This window comes from Strix uralensis, chromosome 10 (genome assembly GCF_047716275.1).
Source record: "Strix uralensis isolate ZFMK-TIS-50842 chromosome 10, bStrUra1, whole genome shotgun sequence".
Classification (NCBI taxonomy): domain Eukaryota; kingdom Metazoa; phylum Chordata; class Aves; order Strigiformes; family Strigidae; genus Strix; species Strix uralensis.
Genome location: NC_133981.1, coordinates 8,427,676 through 8,447,078, shown reverse-complemented (window position 1 = coordinate 8,447,078; position 19,403 = coordinate 8,427,676). Strand labels below are relative to the sequence as shown.

General features: G+C 45.3%; 1 protein-coding gene across 6 annotated transcripts in view; it reads left to right on the top strand.

The window, feature by feature from the left end:
- Positions 1-19,403, top strand: part of FRMD4B (FERM domain containing 4B) — an 85,973-nt gene that overhangs the window by 15,888 nt on the left and 50,682 nt on the right. For 3 of the 6 annotated variants that reach the window (XM_074879129.1, XM_074879127.1, XM_074879128.1), the window contains exons 2-5: positions 6,004-6,069; positions 6,828-6,922; positions 9,152-9,244; positions 13,580-13,664. In XM_074879129.1, coding sequence (XP_074735230.1) covers positions 6,004-6,069; positions 6,828-6,922; positions 9,152-9,244; positions 13,580-13,664 — 339 coding nt within the window. Of the gene's footprint in view, positions 1-6,003; positions 6,070-6,827; positions 6,923-9,151; positions 9,245-11,531; positions 11,965-13,579; positions 13,665-19,403 lie in introns of those variants that run through there. The other 3 variants (XM_074879133.1, XM_074879132.1, XM_074879131.1) reach the window with 3 other exon arrangements.

Genomic DNA, 19,403 nt, shown 5'->3' with positions numbered 1-19,403 from the left:
GGAATAAATGAGCCAGTTTTTATAATCCATGTGCTAATGATACACCGCAGCCCAATTTCTCACTTTTAAAACTGCAAGTTTAAGGCTTTGTGTGCTGGCCATTAATTTCGTGAAAATGGTTCCCCTTTCTCTCCACTGATACATCCAGTGATAAGAGGTTTTTTTCTGCCTGTAAAACATCGTCTGGAGCTGACTCACCTGCCAGTGAAGTTGAATTTCACATAGTTACCCTGCAAGGAGCTTATGGAAATAACAAGTGCAGTTCTGTGCATCTGGGACTGAATCCCCAGTGTCACACTCAGGCATTTTCCAGGCAGAGCCCCTGCGGGTGCTCAGTAACGCCTGTGCTGAGCGAAAGGGTTTATCTTGAGAGAAAGTGAAGAGGAGAACTGGGGGAAGAGGTTTGCTACTTCCAGAAGACTTTTCTCATGGAGTTTGGGGTATTAAAGATGTGAAGCATCACATGGTTTGAGGGGTGGTCTTAAAGCTTCCAGCGATGTGTTTGGAGTCAGGACCCTGGCATGGCCAGCCCATCCCTGGGTATGTCGCGGTTACACAACAGTTGTGCCACGTGCAACATGGTTGTGCCAGAAGTGTGTGCACATGGGCTGCCCAAATCATGGCACATCCCAAATAAGAGCAGCTGGGATGTATGCACAGACCTCTCAGTGTTTTGATGGCAGAAGCAGTTCCCAGTTTTGTCTCAGTTATGTGCAGTTTATGTATAATCCTCTCTTCCTTGGCCACAGAGTTGTTAGGGTTTGGGATTTTTTTGGCATTCCCTAGTAGCAAAGACTCCAGACTTTCTTAAAACAAAAAAGGCTTAAAAATAGAAGTTGGTGTCAGTTATGTCCAGCTGCGCCATGCCATGTCTTTGTAATTTGCCCAGTTCTGGAAGGTGAAATCTGGTCTGGAGAGGAGTGCAACACACTTGAGTTTGCTTCTGACCTGAACCCTTCACCATTTCCCATTCCTAAGCAATGCTTCAGGAGGTACGTTATATTGTCAGCTTTTTTTCGGGCTTAATTTTTTTTGAGGTTTCCTGTTTACACCCTGTCTAATTACTTTTTTCTTGTTTCTTATTTTTTCCGAACTGGATGACACACATGGATGTCTAAAAATATTGCACATAACAACCAGCTTCGAACAGGGAGGATGTTTCTGCTGAAGAGAAATAGCATAAATATCCCCCATATGGTCTTTTTCCCAAATAAACATTCAGGCTCAGGATATCACAGGGACTTGGTTTAAGTAGCCAAGAAGTAGGTTTTTTCTCTCTGCCTTGTTTTTTTTCTTTTTAAATGACTGATGTTTTGGAAAACTTGTCTCATTGGTTTTAGGTGGAGAATTTGTCTTAATTTTTGTGTCACAAGTGAGATGGATGAAAAAAATTTTTTTTTTAGCTATATGAAACCTTTCTGAACACGTTAACATGCTATTTATAATCACAATCTTGCCCTATGCTTTAATTTTCGTGCATGGAGATTCTGAGCATTGTGTGTTTCTTCATTATCAGCTGCTTTACTGAAGACCTGGGTAAATCAGGTTTCTGAAAGCTCGCTGCCAGTACCTGCCTGTAAGTTAGGAGGGCTGCAGTATTTTGATGTTACTTCATTTTTGCATTGTACAGTGTTTGTTGCCTTTTCATTCCTCTCCATTTTCGAGTTTTTATTGCTTACTTGTGTGCAGAGCATAGAAGTGACTTCGGGAAACAATAAGAATCCAGCATCCCGGTATCTCAGTATGGTTTTGCCAGAAATGGAGCTGTGTTATGTCACTCTGCTAATTTCCTATTGGGAATGAGATGAGATGCAGGGATACTTCATGGTTTTTATGCTGCTACTTCTTTTACTGGATAATAGCTTAAATATTAGCAGGCTTTTAAAAATAACTGCTAAAAAGACCAATTTGGGTACATGTTGCAAAAATAACAAAATTGTTCATTTTTACAGACAATGCAAAATCAATGAGAATAAGCTGAAAACAGATGTTTGTATATGCATCTCAAAACTGCTCACGCCACCTCTTAACTGAGCCAGACAGCTGTGCTCATCTTGTGATGGATTGGTCCAACTACATAGAAAATCAATTATATTGTTCAGATTAGTAAGGCATGCTGAATTAAAGATGAAAGAAAACGTATCTGCAAGGGACTCCCAGGGTGTTGGGTCTTTGAGGAGCCCAGCGTCCTGAGAGCTGGGGAGCCGAGTATGAATCCCTTCCCAGAGCCCAAGGAAACAGGCCTGCAAGTGGGTGTGCTATGGGGAAATAAATCACACTGGTGTCATTGGGGGAGTTGAAAATGAGTCCTGTGCTGCTTCGGCTCCAGGAGCTCAGGGTCTCTGGTCACTGAGCTGGAGGCACTCTTCCATGGTTAAAATCCTTTCTGTATTCAGTGATACTGTGGTGGTGAAGTCCCCTTTATGAAGCTTTCCAGCTTTTCTTCAGGCAAGAGGAGAGGACCAGACCATTGATACTTGTGACTGTGCCAGGGTGTGTGACGTTGCTGCGCCACAGTCATGTTGCACCTCTGTTACTGCGTTGGGGCAATATGGGGCTGGTGGAAGGTAATTGATACTCCAAAGCTTGTGAGGTGGTCTTGAGGCTGCAATAGCCTCTGGAGCTTATTAGTTCTGCCCCCTGTACAGATGAGGCTTGCAAAGTGTGAGTACTGTCTTGTTTGTAGGAACCCTGTCTGCACAGGGGGGCATCTCCATGTGAGGAGAGGGTTGTCCCCTGGAGATGATCTCTCTGGTGGGTGACATTCCTGATGCAGGATGGGCTCGTGTTGCTCTGTAGTAGTAACAGGGAGTGATTTGCTTCTGATTGTGTTTGTAAGTACCGAGTAAGCCAAGTGAAGTGCTCTCTGCCCCATCAGGAATGGGGTGGGGATACTTGAAGCAAGCTCTCGCACAGCTGCAGAAACCAGGGTGCTGGTTGCTGAAGCCTTGGGTCTGCAAGAGGAGGATAAGGGCTGATGTTTGGGCTGCCCTAGCTAACACCACTGTGCTTCAGGGACTGGAGCCTGCAAGTGCAAAGCTGGTAGTCGCCCCAGCAGATTTGTGTCCTTTGACTGGTCTGTGGTGTCACGCAGTGAGTATGCATGTTGTGCCTCTCAGCCTAGGTGGGGAAGGCATCTTGGCAGGGGTGTAGCGCTCGGATGTGTGTGCATGGGCTGGGGGGCCAGAGGGGTGCAAGCAGCAAATGGAAACGGCTCCGGAGTCCCCCTCTTCCTTGAGCTACAGTCAGCATGGCCCTGGGCATTGCTGTCGTGTCTCACCGTATGACAGAGCGTTCCTGGGGTGACAGGAGCCCATCGCCATGTAGAGCCCTGGGGATACAGGCTGGCAAGTTTGTCACAGTAATGGCATTTCACAGTGCTCTATTGCTGAGCACCCTGGCATCTTCTGCAACTTCTTGACTGAGCTCTCCAGTACTCTGGGAAGCAGCTGTATGATTTCTTCTGAGATGAGATTCCTGGAGAGTCAGGTACTAAATGTTATCTATATCTGTAAATCAGGCTTTTGAGCTGTCCTTACGTTTTCTCATCAATAAAATCGGGGATAATTATACCTTGCCTATCTTCAGGGGTGTCATGAGGCTTAATTACTTTACTTTTAAGGTGCTTTGCAATTACGTTGGATAGCTGAATAGAAATATAGATTATAGTTGGTATTTCTTTTATGTTTTAATCTTCCTGGCAACCTTCCTTTCTCCTCAGCACAAGGCTTTGTGGATGTGTTTGCTATAGTAGAAACCTTTTTTACTTAACAACAGACAACCAAGGCAATTAAAACAGTCAGAAGTGATTAATGTGATTTCACTGGGTGAAAGCTAAAGGAGCTAGCAATTAAATAATGGCAACCCTTGTGCTATCTCAGGGCAACAGATGGGAAATGATTTAAAAGCACTATTGGATCAGACACTTCGCAACGGGGGCAGATTGGTAACTGTATGTCAGAGCCAGAAATATGCACCACCTTGAAGGGTGCGCTGATGAAATGATTAATTGATTGTAACATGTGACTTATTTATGACCATGCAATGGCAGACCTTCAGCTCTCAGGAACAAATGGACCCATGATCAGATCATAATGGATTTAAGGGCTCCAGACAGCATGTTTGGCGAGTGGATAAATTGCAGGGAGCATGCTGGAAGCTGCAATTGGGATGCTGCAGCTTTGCTTCCAAAACCTGAAGATTAAAGCAGTGGAAGTGGTACCCTGCTGGGAGCAGGGGCCTGGGGCTGGTGCAGCTCTGGGCTGATGCCTCTTCGGGGTGCAGTACTGTGGAGTGAGGCTGTGGTTTGTGTGGGGGGCATCGCTGCTGTCTCCGTGATGGTGCAGTCTCTGCTCTGCACCCCTCCATTCACAAGTCACTCTTCAGCTGGCACTTCTTTACAGATTCATGTTCACAACAGTAGAAGTGAAAAGGAAAGGGGTTTCTTCCAGCTAGACTTGTCCTGCAAATGGTCCTTTCACCAGTATTGCTGTTCTGATGAGTGATGCAATGATACATGTTTGGCAGTACTGTAAGTTGCCAGTGCTGGTGCCACAGATGCCATAGCTCTGTTTTCCTGAACACTAGACAGAGTTGTGCCCACAGATGCTCATCTCTGACCTGTTTGTGGAGCTCCTCATGAGGGAACTCCCTCTTGGCATTTGGTCAAAATGAGCTCAATTAGTTGAAACAATAAAGCTTTGTTAACTTGACTTCTTACATCTGAAGCGGCTGGCTGGTGACAGAAGAGGCTGTGTCTCAGCAGCCCTTGCTGTGCAAACACTCGTGCGTTAAACGGGGGCAGTGCTGGGGGGAGGTGGGATGTCTCTTTTTGGTTATACTGAAATTAGGTATAAACTGTATTTATTTTTAAGTCTTTATAAGGTTTGCACATGAGGCATCCCGGGGCAGGAAGTGATGAGGGGGGTGCTGGTGGCAGCAGAGCTCAGCCCTATCCTTGTCCCCATCCTTGTGGAGCCAGAGGGATGTGAAAGGAGAAACCGCTGTGTGTTGCCATTTAATCCCCCGGGAGCCCCTAGCTAAGCAAACCACCCTCGGCCTCTGCTCAGAGCTCTGAATTTATAGTCTGTGAGAAGCTTGTGCTGTCAGGAAAATGAGTTACTCTGAGGCTGGGAGAATAAATATAAAAGCCAGGTTTCCTTTACCAGCTCTCACCCGGAGAGTGTTGCAAAGCCAGTCCTCGCCAAAGCCAGTGAGAGGTCCAGAATTAGAACAGATTTTAAATAATGTAAAAGCTTACATGGAAATGTATTAGATTTCAAAGGGCAGATATTAAAAGGGCATAATGTGCAGCTATTTCTGAACTGCTCTTCTCTTAGAGAAGGGCACGTTGTTTGCAGGAGATAAATGGGACACAAAGTGGGAACCAAGGTGGTCCAGATGTAATGTTAGAAGTTGTAAAGCTCATCCTGTTCTTAATCATTCAGTTCAAGCACCTGTCTTGACATGTGCAAGTACCTGTATAATAATCCTATGGAGGTAATGACTTCTAATGATTGTGAAAAGTTATCCAAGGGAGATCATTAATGTACCAGCAGAGACTTCATCTAGACTAGAGACAAGGTCCTCTGTCAAGGGACCAAATTTAGGCTGATCCATCTGCAGGGATGATTGGATAGATGGGGATTTCATGAGTCCCTGGTCATCAATGCTCCTCACCAGAGCAAAAGGCCGTTGCTGCTGCTTGTGTCTATGGTACTAGCCAGGCTGGTTCATCCCCAAATTAAATTCTTGCAGCATTTATGTCACTTCTATCTGATCCTGAGTGCTGCTAAGCACCCTTAATGCCATTTTGAAGTTCATGGGAGCTCACAGTGCTGAGGCAGCTCTCCAGACCGAGTCCTTGGAGTTGATTCCCTTATCGGTGCAGATTAAATGCTTGCTACATGTTATTCTTCCCTCTGAGCCACATGTGATCCAGTGCAAGCCAGGAAAGCCATGGATCCTGCCCTCCCTCACAGGGCTGTGTTTCTGTCTTTGCAGATGACAGAGGGCCGGCACTGCCAGGTACATCTCCTCGATGACAGGAACTTGGAGCTGCTGGTTCAGGTACAGACCCCGCTCTTTTGGGCACTGGTAGCACAGTGCCAGATTCCTCTGCTTATTTTCTTCAGCAGTGTTATTGGGGGCTGATGCATAAGTGATGTTTGAAGCGAAGTTACATCTCTTACTAGAGCAACTCATAGAAGTGGAATAAATGGGCATGCTTTCAGGCACGCGTGCCCTTCCTCAGACCTGAATTAGCAGGAAGGTTCCCTTGGGCATTGGTGCACAGTGGGCAAAATATCTGCCATCAGTTCTGCGCTGAGTTTTTTATCTGCTTTCACCAAATTCCATGAAGTGTATTAAACACACCCCTTGTTGGTGGGGGTTTTTTTAATTTAGAAGGGAAGAAGAGTTTCTATGTTTGGGGATGTGTTTTATTCCTGTAACGGAACCCAAAGCATGAGATCCTCTAGTACACAATATTTTCTTAATTGAAAAATCCCTCCTGCTGTAAGTGCAGGAAGGTGTGAGCTGCCTTCTTTATCCCCCAGAAAGAGGAAAGCAGCAGTCGGTCTGTGCACTTCAGCTTGGTGTCGTGGGTTAAGTACATAATTGCCTCTCTGTGCTCTGCACACCCTGCACAGCTCCATGGAGACACCGAATCCGACTGCCTGAGTCTGGAGCCACTTCTCTATTGAGTTGTACAACAAGGTTTTAACTTGGCCATGTTTACTTAAATATGAGTATTTGCAGAGAAAATCTTTATTATATATGAAAAGCCTGGACTGAAATTAATGAAATTATTTTTATTCTTTCAATAGCCCAAACTTCTGTCTCGGGAGTTACTGGATCTGGTGGCCTCACACTTCAACCTGAAAGAAAAGGAGTATTTTGGGATAACATTTATAGATGATACGTAAGTATGTTCATTTATTTTAAACAGCTGTGTGATTATTGCAATGTGGAACCTATCCCCGACACTGTGGCAGCTCACTGTGATGGAAAAATTACTTTTTCTTTTGAAGAAAGATTTTCCTACCTTGTGCTTGTGCTGCTTGGCTGAGGAAAGGGGAAGGCACAAAACAGAAAATATTTGGAAAATTTCTCTGGGCGTAAACCAGAGAATACTTGTAAAATACTTTCCTGGTGCTTTCTCTTTTCATGTTTGTCTCACAAGGTGAAAAAATTGATTCAGCAATAATTTCCCACATGAACACCCTCAGCTTTCCTACTCTGCACTTTTAGTAACAACAAAAAGGTTTTGCATTTATGTTCAAGATGAATTGCTTTGCACTTTAATCTCAAATGTATTATTGAGTCTTTTAAACCCAAACTTCCCTAGCAGCAGTGAAATATGAGGTTAGTCTTTACCATAAACAACCTTCCTCTAGCTTCCCTATTACTTTTAGGTATCCAAGCTATTCTGCAGACTGCTGAAAAGAGCTGCAAAAGCAGAACGTGCTGGAAATGCCCAACCCTCCCTTCCTGGCAGTGGGGCTGTGGGGAGTGCGTGGGGGTGTTGGGTGCGGTTTCTCATGGGTGCTGATGCAGTGGGGCAGCTCAGGCAGCCGTTGCCCATCCCCTGCCACTCTCCTCCGACAGCTGCTGCCGGGCCGGGTGAGATGCTGTGGCCGGGCTCTGGAGCACCACAGAAGATCCACTTCTGTGGTGTTAACCTGGAGTCATCTGGGTTAACTGAAATCTCAGCTGGTGTTTAGACTCCTCTGTCAGCATTGCACTGAAATGCTTCCCGGTGTCTGCTGGGTGCACGACTCTGCTCCCCAGGGCCAGCACCTCCAGAAGAGTTACCTTCAGCTCCCTCAAAAAAGCTGGAGCAGAGCTGTTTAAGGCAGTGGGGAAATGGAGTTGTGCGCTAATACAGCCCCTAAATAAACATCCTCTTGTTTAATGGGAGTAATATTAGTCCCTGCTGCTCTCCATTGCTGCTTTTTACGGTCTCCTGGATGGAAGCCTTCACCTACAAACCACGTTGGAGCTGTGTCTGGGGCCACCCTGCCAAGGCAGTTCCCATCTGCAGGTACAGGACTAGCTCTGGGGAAGGGGCTGGTGTTCACGGACCTGGTAGGAGCTGCTCACTCCAAGAGTCCCAACCGCAGCAGTGTGTTATTTTTACCAGCCACTCACATCTTGGGTTCTCCCTAGGATATATTTGCCACATCCTTGTCCTTTCAGATGTTGGAAAATACTTTCTTCAACCTCTTCTGTAAATCCCTTGAGGGTGCTGTTTGCACTTAGCTTATTTTTTACCCCAGAAGAGCTGCCATGAAATTCTTCTGGATGTTTTTGGTTGCTGGCATTCCCTCATGGTGAGCTTTAAAGTGCTGCCAGGGGATTACCTAAAAGCTGTTGGCTTCCCCAGAAACACCAGTGGGACTCCAGAGGCTTCCTTGGGTGTACAGGGCTGGGCTGGGTGCTTGGAGGGAGCGTGTGGCCTCTGGAGGGCACCCATGTTCCAGCCTTTTGGGGCAGCCATAGGCTTCTGCGGTCCTCCTCAGCCCCAGGGTCCTCAGGGAGGTTATTGGGGTTTGGGGGATTTTTGTTTTCTTTCTGGCTTCCCATTTCAATCAGAGAAGCTGCTGCAGAGAACACCATGTTTTATACACCTGCCTCATTTAATGAGCATGCCTGTGGTAAACCCCTCTGCTCCAAAATGGGGTTTTATCTCACACTGGGACTGGGGATCGTGCAGAACAGAAGTAGTGGGGGGATATGGCAGCAGCACTGTGCGATCCCTGTGTAGCAGAATTGATCAGACCTATTTCTGCTGTGGGCAAACACCCAGCCTCTACTACAGATCAGTTCCCCCTGCTAGACATGAGAAGTCAATGGAAGTGTCTCCATCTATAGCAAAGGAGACTATTTCAATAATACTTAGTTTTTCTGGGTGCCGTGCTATGACTTTCATGCTGCAGCTGAAAATATAATTGCAAAGAGCATTCTCTACCATGCAAAAGTGAGTGACACCAAAATCTGAAAGTTAGGAAAAAAGGAAATCGTTTGAGACGCTTGTCTGCCTCAGAGCTGAATCTTGCACTTTTTAAAGTAACACTCTAAAGAAAGAAAAGACCCCATTTCTGTATTTCCTGTCCCAGTTTTTAACCATCTCTCCAACCTGTTTTTGCAGAGGTCAGAGTGTGTGGCTGCAGCTGGATCACCGAGTTCTGGACCATGACTTGCCCAAGAAACCAGGCCCGGCAACTTTGTACTTTGCTGTTAGGTGAGTAATTGTTTCCACAAAGAAAACGTTACCACTTTGGTTTATTTATCACCAGGGTTTTTTGTTTAAAAGAACTGATTACAGATTTGATAAAGGAAATAAATGTCAAAGCGATATATTTTTAGAATGAGATTAGGTCCCGGATAAGTGCTGCTCTCTTTTGTATTTAACTACAAAATAATATATCTTGGAACCTGCTACTTTTCAAAATGCTTCTAGGACATTGTTCCTAGTTGTTTTTTATTTAAACCCACAGCATTTTAAATATCTTCTTTGCCTGACTTGTCTTTAGTAGTGCTAAATTTTAATACAGTTTGTTTAAACAATTGTACTTACTTTTTTTGTTTACTTAAGGGTTGTCTGTACTTGAAAGAGATTGCTGATGGCTTCTTTGCTCAGACAGTTTAAGACAGTCCCAGGAGAGAATAAAATCCCTGGCAAAGTGATGATTTTGGCCAATGTAATTGCATTACTTTAGAGCTTTTGCTGGCAAAGCTCTGCTGGTTAAGGGCCTGAAAAAACCCATGTCCTACAAGAGAGCTGTGCTGGCAGAAAAGACCAGTCATCATATTCTTAATATTGTTGGAGATTTTGTTTTCCTTACAATCTGTGAGGAAAATGAGAGCAGAGTGACCTCACTTGCTTTTCATATCTTGGTAAATTTATGCCTTGTGCGCTTAATTATTTGAAGCACTTCCAAGGCAGAGCCTCTTGTGTAGTTGGGTTGGTTGGCACTGTCGCCTCGCCACGTCCTCTGCACCCTGGTCATTGAGGGAATGCTTCAAACAAGTGGCACTTTGTTTTTGCTGAATATGTGCTTATTTGTGATGGAGTTCAGAGCTTCTCTTCCCTTCCCCACTTTTGTCAGAAAGAAAAAAAAAATCCATTTTAAAAGGGATGATGGGATCTGCAGTATGTTCACTGTTGTTTGAGGATTTAGGAAGTTCAAATCTATGACTGCCCAAGAAAGCTGTGAAGGCAATCACAATACTTGAGCATTTCTTTGGGATTAATGCTGTTGTCTTGTGATGTTCATTTTGGCCCTCTCTGTTGCAAGATGGTCCTCTACAGGACAGGGTATGCAGAGACCTGGGCAAGAGTTAATGTGTTAAGAGTGGGCTTGGAAAGATCAACTTCTAGGAGCTAATTTTAAGCCTGAGTTCTCCGGGGTTGTGAGATCCAAAACAAGCAATTAGGAGCCAAGGAGGTAGGCAGTGAGTGAGAAGCAGAACAGGAGGAGGATGATGCAGAAATAATTAGCAATATAGAAACTGTATGATCTATAGAAAATAGATACTCCAGCAGAAAAGCCAGTTCAAAACCTGCAGTTCTCTACTTTGTTACAACTTTTTGGATAAGTGAGTGACTCCAGGCCTTTGCTCCATGGCATGTGTGGTTAGTTTAGACCCTTTATCTTCTGTGAACACACTTGCCTTGTCATAGCCTGTTCCTTAATTAAACTCTCATGAAAGCAGCTGAAATACATAGTTGCAGCTGTGTGTGCCCAGGGCTTGACTGGAAGAGCATAGTTGGGCATGGGGCAATGGTACAGAGGGGATGGACAGAGAGCCCCAGCACTTGGCTCTCATTCCCCTGGACTGGATGGTCTCCAGCCGTGCACAATGTGACAGTGGTGGATGCTGCCGCAGGGACGGGGTGTCCCTTGGGCTGGGTGAGCCCTCCTGCATGGGCTGTGCCTTCTACGTGTTTGAAATAAGTTCAACTGTTAATAGAATAAGTACTGCTTCAGTATCACTTCTGTTTGAGATGCAGATATAACGAGGCAGGGCACTGAGCTGCTGTCCTCATAAGTGGCAAATGTGCAACAGCTTCAGTTCTCTGTATCTGTTCACTGGACAGTTTCCAGTAGCAATACTGGAAGTGGGGGTTATCCCCAGATACCTGGTTATGACCCTCCTTTTGTTCATAACTCCTTGACCCTGAGCTTTCGCTGTTCAGTAATGAAACACATAATCCTTTTGGATTTTAATTAATTTTCTTTAACTGGCATAAACTCAGTGTAGTCACGTAAGTTTTCATATGATACACTCAGCTGGTGAAGGGTTCTATAATGCAGATTTAGGGCTTATAAAAGTCTCATTCTAGTGTCAAGAGTACTGACAGCATTGGAAATAAAGGCAAAACATACACTTTACGGTGTTCCCAAACATGCATGTCATCCCCTAAACACCCTTATCTCTGTGGTCCAGTGTTCCCCATCTGTACTATGGTGATAAGAGCATATAGTTTAAACTACAGAAGAAATAGAGCATGCAGCCTGGCTGGGGTAGAGGGCGACGCCTCCTCAGTGCCCTCTCCCTAAATCCACAGATCTTAGTCTCCTGGCCTGTACCAGCAGTGACTGGGAGCCAGGAGTACTCTCCTGCTTCTGAGGGTAAGTCAGCCATGCCTGACTTTTAGTTGAAAGAAACTGCAAGTGGAAACGAGGTCATTTATTAAGGAAAAATCACCTTTTTGGTGCAGTGAAGGGAGAGAAAGGCTTTAGCAGGCTGAGGAAGGTCTATGCAGTGAAGGGCCGGTCTGGCAGCAGGTTGGGGAAGGATGAAGAATGAGGCTCCTGCCCTCTGATGCTTAGCATTTCTGGAAACACTCAACTGTATTTAAAGTGGAGCTTAGCAAAGGTGTTGGAAAAAAAATTATATCAGGAGCAATCAAGAGAGGGTGGAAATACCTGTGGCTCCTACAGTTCTTGGTGAAAGGTGAGTCACTGAAATGTAAAATAGCCTTTCAAATGTCTGGGGCAGGCTGCTGGGCTTGGGTCTGCCCCTTGGACAGGCTGCATGCCTGTAAAATGGGCAAATTATCTCCTTATCCTGAAGAAGTGTTCTGGGCAGTGCTTTAAAATTAATTTGATGGAATGTGCTGTAGGAATTCGAAATAGTGAAACAATGACTATGTATTGCTTGTCTTGAGTCATAGCATAAATACTTCATATGTTCCTAATAAGCGCAGAAGGTGCTAGTTTTACTGCTTTCTACTACATGTTCTGTGCTGCTGTGGACTTCTTCCAATGTCCTGCAAATCATTTACCCCAAGAGATCAGTGGCTGGAGCTTGAGGCTATGTGGAGCCTCAGGAGCACCATGGGGCTGTGGGAGGGATTGGCCTGGTTGATAAGCATAGTGGACTGCGTGCCCTTTGTTGGCCATTGAACCTTCCTGCTATCAAAGGCAAAACACTGAGAAGCCCTGATGTGGTCTGTAGTGGTGGTGGTGGCCCAAGTCTTTGCTTGGCTGGAAAAAAAGTGTACCTTCTGTCTAGTATCAGGTAGAGGAGTCTGGATCCAATGCATTCATCCTCCATAAGGAGCCTGAAGCACAGGTATCCTGCTTTTGGATCCAGCTAAAGGAGGATTGACAGGACCACATTCACACAAATTTGTATCTCTTTAAACTGATTTGGCAGTTCCACGCGCCTCAAATTATAGATGTGTTTTCTCCACACCGTTTAATGCGTCCCAGCACTGTTTGGTTTCGTGCCCTGAGTGAGTCAGAGAAGCGCACAGACAGGTTGTGTGCAATTTTTGCAGAGTGACACTGGCATACGTGATGTTTGATGTAGCTCTATAACAAAGTGGGATCCATCTGCTAATCTTGGCTGGGCTGGAGTAACCAGTAATGGGATGGCTTTTGTTGGTGTGTGCCTCTGAGATGCACCCGTGGCCCTGGGAGGAGGAAGTCAGGGCTGGGGAGGAAGGCAGAGTGCTCAGTGCAGAGCAGTGCCTGTGAGGCTGACCCAGTTGCTGCCCTTCCATGTAAACCCCTGGTTTTGGGGCTCCCATTATCATTAGGATGGATGTGCCCAGTGGGATGGACCTGACCCCAAAGTGTTCCTTGTGTGGCTTTTTGCTTGTCCCTGTTTGCTTGAAGCAAAGCTAATGGCTCTCAGCCTATGGCTGCGCTCTCTTCCTGGAAAAAGGACGGGGCTGCTGCCAGCCCCTCTTCTTCAGGAAAGCGCTGGGCTGGCTTCCCAACCTGCAACACGTTGTTTGGAGTCACCTTTTCCACTCCTATGCTTTTGTCTGCATAGGAGGGATGGGCTTTGCTGCTTTAACATTTGACACTGTTTTCAAATGACATAAGTCTTCAGATATCTATGATCTGTTGAACAGGGAGTTTGTCGTTCCCTGTGTGCTGTCAGCCAGTGATTTCCTGCTTGTTCCCTCCTAATAGTCAGGAAATTAAGTGCAGTAGCTCATAGTTCCTTTGTACTATTTTATTATTAAGAGAACAAAACACCGAAGAAATAAAATGATTTGGGAGGAAGATGAAACCTATTCAAGAAAGTAATTGTTTGGGGTTTTCTTAATTTTCAGGTTCTACATTGAAAGCATTTCCTTTCTCAAGGACAAAACTACAGTCGAGCTGTTCTTTCTGAATGCCAAGTCCTGTGTGCACCAGGTAAGCCCCAGTGTTCCTTTGGAGATCCTTGTGCATCTCCCATTTATTGCTTTTCTGCCACCTACGTGGTCCTGCAAACTTGTGAGGAGCTGCATCTAATTTCTAGATCTCATTGAAATTTTAAAATCTCAATGTGCTTTCTCTCTTAATTCACTTAAATGCTGATGCTTCAAGAAAATGGATGAGGATGATGGTTTCCTTGTCCTGTTTTCACAGCCCCGCTGTGTGCTCACTGCACTCGAGTAAGTCTTAAATACTCAAAAGCTTTTAAGTTGTTTGAAATCTGGGTTGTAACTTTGCAGGTAGGCTCTGTCCTAGTGGCGTATCCTTCTAGACACTGCATAGTAAATGCTTAAGGAAAGTATCTTTTTACTGATCTCGAGTCAAACTTGTCTCAAGAACAAAAGCCCTGTGAGGAAGGTTCTGTGCTGTGAATTTGGTTCCTAGTTCCCTGATTTCCTTCCTTAGTGAAGTAGTAAGGTAATAAATCCATGAAGTAGTAATCAGAAGTAGTTCTTAAAATACTTTTTATATTTACTCTCTGCTTAAGAAGCTTCCAGTGTTTTCTTAAAATGTTTGAACTGGTAGAACATATTTTTAACAGTTACTTTATTATATGATAGCCAAAATCTTAAATAAGGTTGGTCTGCTGCGGATTCATCTTGGTCTGAAAAAAAGGGGTGGTGTGGCAGCCCCCTTCAGCGTGCCCCTAATAACCATTGGTGCAACAGCAGCTGCAGTTCAATGAACTTTACTCTAGCAATGCCTGATGTTTCTTGTATTTTCCAGTTAACGTCAAACTCGGGCATCTGTTTTTTGGTGTTGGTTGGGTTTTTTTTTTTGCTCATAGTTCAATCAATCTAAAAGGGTCACTCGGTTCTTATAACCTTTTCTTGGAAAACAATCCTGTATCATTAGCTGGTGGTGGAGCTTAGTGTAGCCAGCCAAAGTTTTCACCTTTAATATGCTTCATATTTTAGAGGATTCTTATTCAATATCCAGTATTTGTTATTTTATGGTGGGGTCAGAAACCCAACGTGAAAGTGGTTAATGGCAAAGTTGTGATTTTGGTTTATACAGGAATTGTTTTCTGGAAGCATAGAGGAAACTAGGGCCTTTTTACAAAATGCTAAAGTTTTAAAGACTTTTTTAGCACTTGGGGCCTCACTGTTTAAGACTAGTAAAAAGTAAATCTCTATTTGGCATATCTACCATTTTAAATGAAGGGTCTTGGTAACTTGTAGTCATCCTTTCAAGGAAAACTGGAGCACTCTACACGGAAAGTGCAAATAGTCTTGGAATTGGAAAATGGGTCTTGTTTTAGGATGGAATGTGAAAAATGCCACTGCTGGTTGAAACGCAAATGCTGTCAACATCAAAACATTTGGTGCAAGTATATGTGTTTATGTACATGCATAAAGCATAAGAGAAAGAAAAGGAATAGAAGCATAAAATAACCTTCCCTCACTGATCATAGAGAGGCATGTCATGAAACCAATAAGGAGTCACTTACGGCCTGGATAAATATTATTATTCAAGCAGCGTAACTTCATATTACTGAAATGAAGTGCTGATAGCACGGAAAGCGTTGGGGATGCATGGAGTGCTGCAATAAGCTGACACTGCATCACCCAGTGGAGTTCAAGGCTTCAGGAGCTGGGAGAGGTTTGAATGAAGGCTGGTTCAACTTTTTCCCCTGTGGCTTGCGAGGTGTGTGCTCTAATTGGTAACAACCCAAAGTCCTGGCTTCCCTGTTCCTGCACGCTAAACTGCCAGAATCAGAGAGGGTTTTGTTGTGTCCAGTTTCTGTGGGCAGCTGAGGAGCATCGTCTCCTCATGAGAGGAGGATCTCTGTGGGCAGCACAATTCAGCATGTAACGAAAGCTGAGAGCCCCTGCTCCGCCTGCAGCACCTTCTGTGCTGGGTGGCTTCACAGCCTGGCTTCAGCAGAAGCCAGTTTATTTACTTTCAAGATACATTTGGTCCAATGGCTTTTAACCTTCAAATTTAGGTCTTTAAAAAATATTTTATCCTAATTGGTAAACTTACGGTCAGTCTCTCAGTTTGAAGTAGTGCATGAAGTGCACACAGGACCAGTTCTCCTATTTAAGCCCACGTGGGGACGTGGACAACAGGATGCACGAAGGCCCCTCGGATGTGCTTGCACAGCATCCGTGCTCCCGGGCTCCGCTGTGCTGCGGGAGGGAGGTGTGGGATGCGGGACAGGCAGTGTCGTCTCCGAGATATGAGCAGATCCCCAGCTCTGGTGAAGCAAGTGGCTGATGCTTGCTGATGACAGCGAGGAATGTTTCCTGGCATTTCTCAGTCATTAATCCTGCTTGAGGAGGTTAGACTTGCTTCAGCTTAGTTTTTCGCCTTCCCTTCCCCACCCCCACCCCCCCGCCCCTTGCCGCATCAATGTGGAAACCCCAGTGTCTTAAAAAGCAGCAACTTGTGCCTAGCCCCTGTGCTTTGGGGTGCTCCTCATGCACGAGGTGTGCTGGAGGATGCTCCATGGGGGTGGGGGCCTATCCTGGATCTTTGCATGAAGCTTCTGCTCTGTGTGGGCCAGGAATGTGGCTCAGAGGATAAATGCTGCAATACCTGGGGTGTGAGAAGACCTGTGTGGATAAGCTTGCTTAAAAGCCAGTCATGTTTTTCACTTTTACAAAGCTGTTTCCAAAGTTTTCATAGTAGCTTGTTCCCCCTAGAGGACACAGTGTGTGGAAAAGCCCAAATCCAGGGTGGTGGAAAGCTCTGGTGCTTGAAGGAGTTTGTGTTTATGCGCTTTTGACGTTCCTGAGCACTGGCATGTGTTGACAGCACAGCAGTGTGTAGGTACCTGCACTTCCATGGCTTGTGTGCCTTAAAGAAAAATGATGCTTCCTGAGCAGAGGGTGGGAGGGTGATGTTGCCCTGTGTGCGAGATGATGCATGTCAGTGCTCCTGCCAGCACGTAGGAAGTGCCATGAGAGCCAACCAAAGGCTTGGGTGAACACAGCTAGTGTGTTGGCAAAGCTTCGTGCCAGTCCCCACTCTGGAGGGGATTTATCTGTGGCTGACAAGGTTCAGAGGCTACATCAGAAATGTATCTGCAGTATTCTTCAAGAGATCTGTGGGCAATCCTGTGTCTGAAGTCTTGTCAGTGGCTGTATGTTATCAAACAGAATGGTATATTCCTAACTTAAGTCTGGCATCTCTGGGTTTAGGCTGGAGCTGCTGGGCAGCCGTCTTGACCCAGGTAACTTCAGAGAGGTTTTGCTTGCAGCTGAATAAAAATTCAGAATAAGTAATATAGCATATTAAATATATTATTAATTATATTATAAGTTACAAAAGATGGTTTCTGAATAATAAATAATGGAATAAAAACCTGCATAAAAGTTCTGAAAATTGTGAAGGCTGGCTTGGTGCTCTATGGTGCACAGCCACACGGCTCTTCCTCACCTTTCAGCTCCCCATTCCTTCCTGCAGATCTCTGCTCCTTTCTGAAAACTGAGTACTGCTTTCCCCTGCCAAGGGTTGGAGGAATTTGGAGCTTGTGCATTTTGCAGTTTCTGTAGACATTTTGGCAAGGGAGACACAAGATAGACAATAAAGTCTCTGCCGCCAAAAATGTATTTCTTTCTATTCCCCACCCACTCCCCCACTTCCGTGCTCTTCTATGTAGTCAAAGCTCCTTTGTGCCTCTGGTATCTTTGCTGCCACACGCCAGGTTTGTGCATCCTTTATGACCTGTGTTGTTCCCTGCACAGTCCCCTTCTGCCTTGCCCTCAGTCTCTGCAAGCAGCTGGGGAGCCAGGGGAGCCCCCCTTTGCCCAAAGCACAAGAGATGAGACCTTGTTTCTACTTTTGCAAGTCATGTTTTAGCAGCGTTACAGTTCTGTACCCGGAGTGAAGGATTGCTGTGCACTGAGCACGAGGTGTCTGTGGCTGCTCCTTTTCCCTGCACCCCCATCTTAACCCACCACCACATCAGGACTGGCATCTTCCTGCTGCACACTGTAATGTAACTCTGCTTTATATGCCTGCAGAATAAACTTCTTTTGCTTGATTTGCAACATAACCCATTCAGTGTTTGCTGGCCTTGCCCTCCCCACATCTCCTTGCATATCAACTGAATGCAACATTTGCTGTTCCACTCCTAAGAGCACCCGGTGTTTCCTCTCTGCTGGTGCATGCACAGGCCTTGGCCGCCAGCCGATATAGCAAATGCTGCCAGTGCTCTTGCCCTACCCTCCTTTCATGTCGAGCTGCCCATATTTTTTTCCCTGGTCTGATGCTGCAGTCCCCAGGCTGTCTCGGTCCTGTGTGGTCCAGCCAGCTGCCTGGCTTCTGCTCTCCAGCATCCGCGCTCCCTGGGCTGAGCTTGGAGAAGCTGTGTTTGCTGCCAGGAACAGCTTGGGCCACCAAGCAGGAGGTGGGAGCTGGTAAGACAGATCTCCAGCTCCATGGAAAGGCCTCACAGTTAAAAGCTGCTTTATCCACATGTATTTTGGGAGAATGCAAAGGCTAGAAGGATGCTTTGTCTATGTCTAGGCTCATGTTTTCTTACATGCCTCCCTTTTTCAAGGCTTTGAGAACTGCTGCCTGAAAACCTTCAGTGGTGACAACTTCAATTTAAAAGCTTTCTCTCCTGTCATTGACTTTAAGAAACTGGGTTTAGATTTATAGCTATCTCTGAAATCTAGCGTACAGCTGGAATTTAAAATAGCACATGGTTTCAGGTGAAATGGGTATCTCAGAACTGATGTGTTTGCACAGGGATAGGGGAGCTTTGTAAAATGTTCAGTGTGTTATTGCACAGCCCATGACCATAGCTGGGATACTTTCAAGGAGGTGGGTCAGAACTGGTCACGCACATGCTGATGATAAATTTGGAAAGATAAATTAGTCTTTTCTTTCAAAACAGCCAAGTTTGGAAAAATAACACCCTACTTGGCTAGCAAAGCACTGTCAAGTTTATTATGCATTAGAGCTAACCTCCATATAGCTCTGCAGCCACACAGTTGACTCTTTGCCAGTCCTTAAAATATGTTCAGTAAACCAAGATCTTGGTCAAGTTGGCTGTGTTTCCCTTTTCCTCTCTAAATTTGGGTGTCGGTGGGTTGGTTTGTTTAATTTCCCATTTCTTTCAAGGACTTGTAAGAACTGCTTTAAAAAAAGAAAAAGGTAAAGGAAATGGAAGTTTTTGGAGCCTGTAACTCTGATAGCTTTGTGAACAGCAATGCTTGTGAGCACTTGGCAGCCTGAAGACCAGTGCTTACCAAGAAGAGCTGTTGAAACAGACCCCTGGTGTGAGCATAAAGTCTGGCTGGCTTCCAGCTTGTGGAGAGCAAAGTGGTCGTATATCAGAGAGCTCTCGAAAGTTTTATAACAGATATTTCCTAATTCTCCCCCATCTCAAGGGAGAGGGGAGCGTTCCCATGCAGCTTCGTAACACAGTGTAGTCTGATCCTAGCCAAGGCTATTAAAATACGTTGTCCATTGCCTGTATTTGCTGTTCTTCTCCTAAAGATGGCATGTGTAAAGCCCAGGATAAGAATCATCAGGACCAGTTGGTCTTCAGGGCTGTTATCTTCCATGGGTGCTGTCAGTCCCCTCCATGGCCCAAACCCCCCAGCAGCATGTCACTGGATGAGGAGGATGGAGCATGGTTGTGCCTGTGAACAAAATGTGAGAGGAGGAGGAGGTAGGACCCCCATGCTGATGTAAACTGGCAGATCTCTATGGATCCCC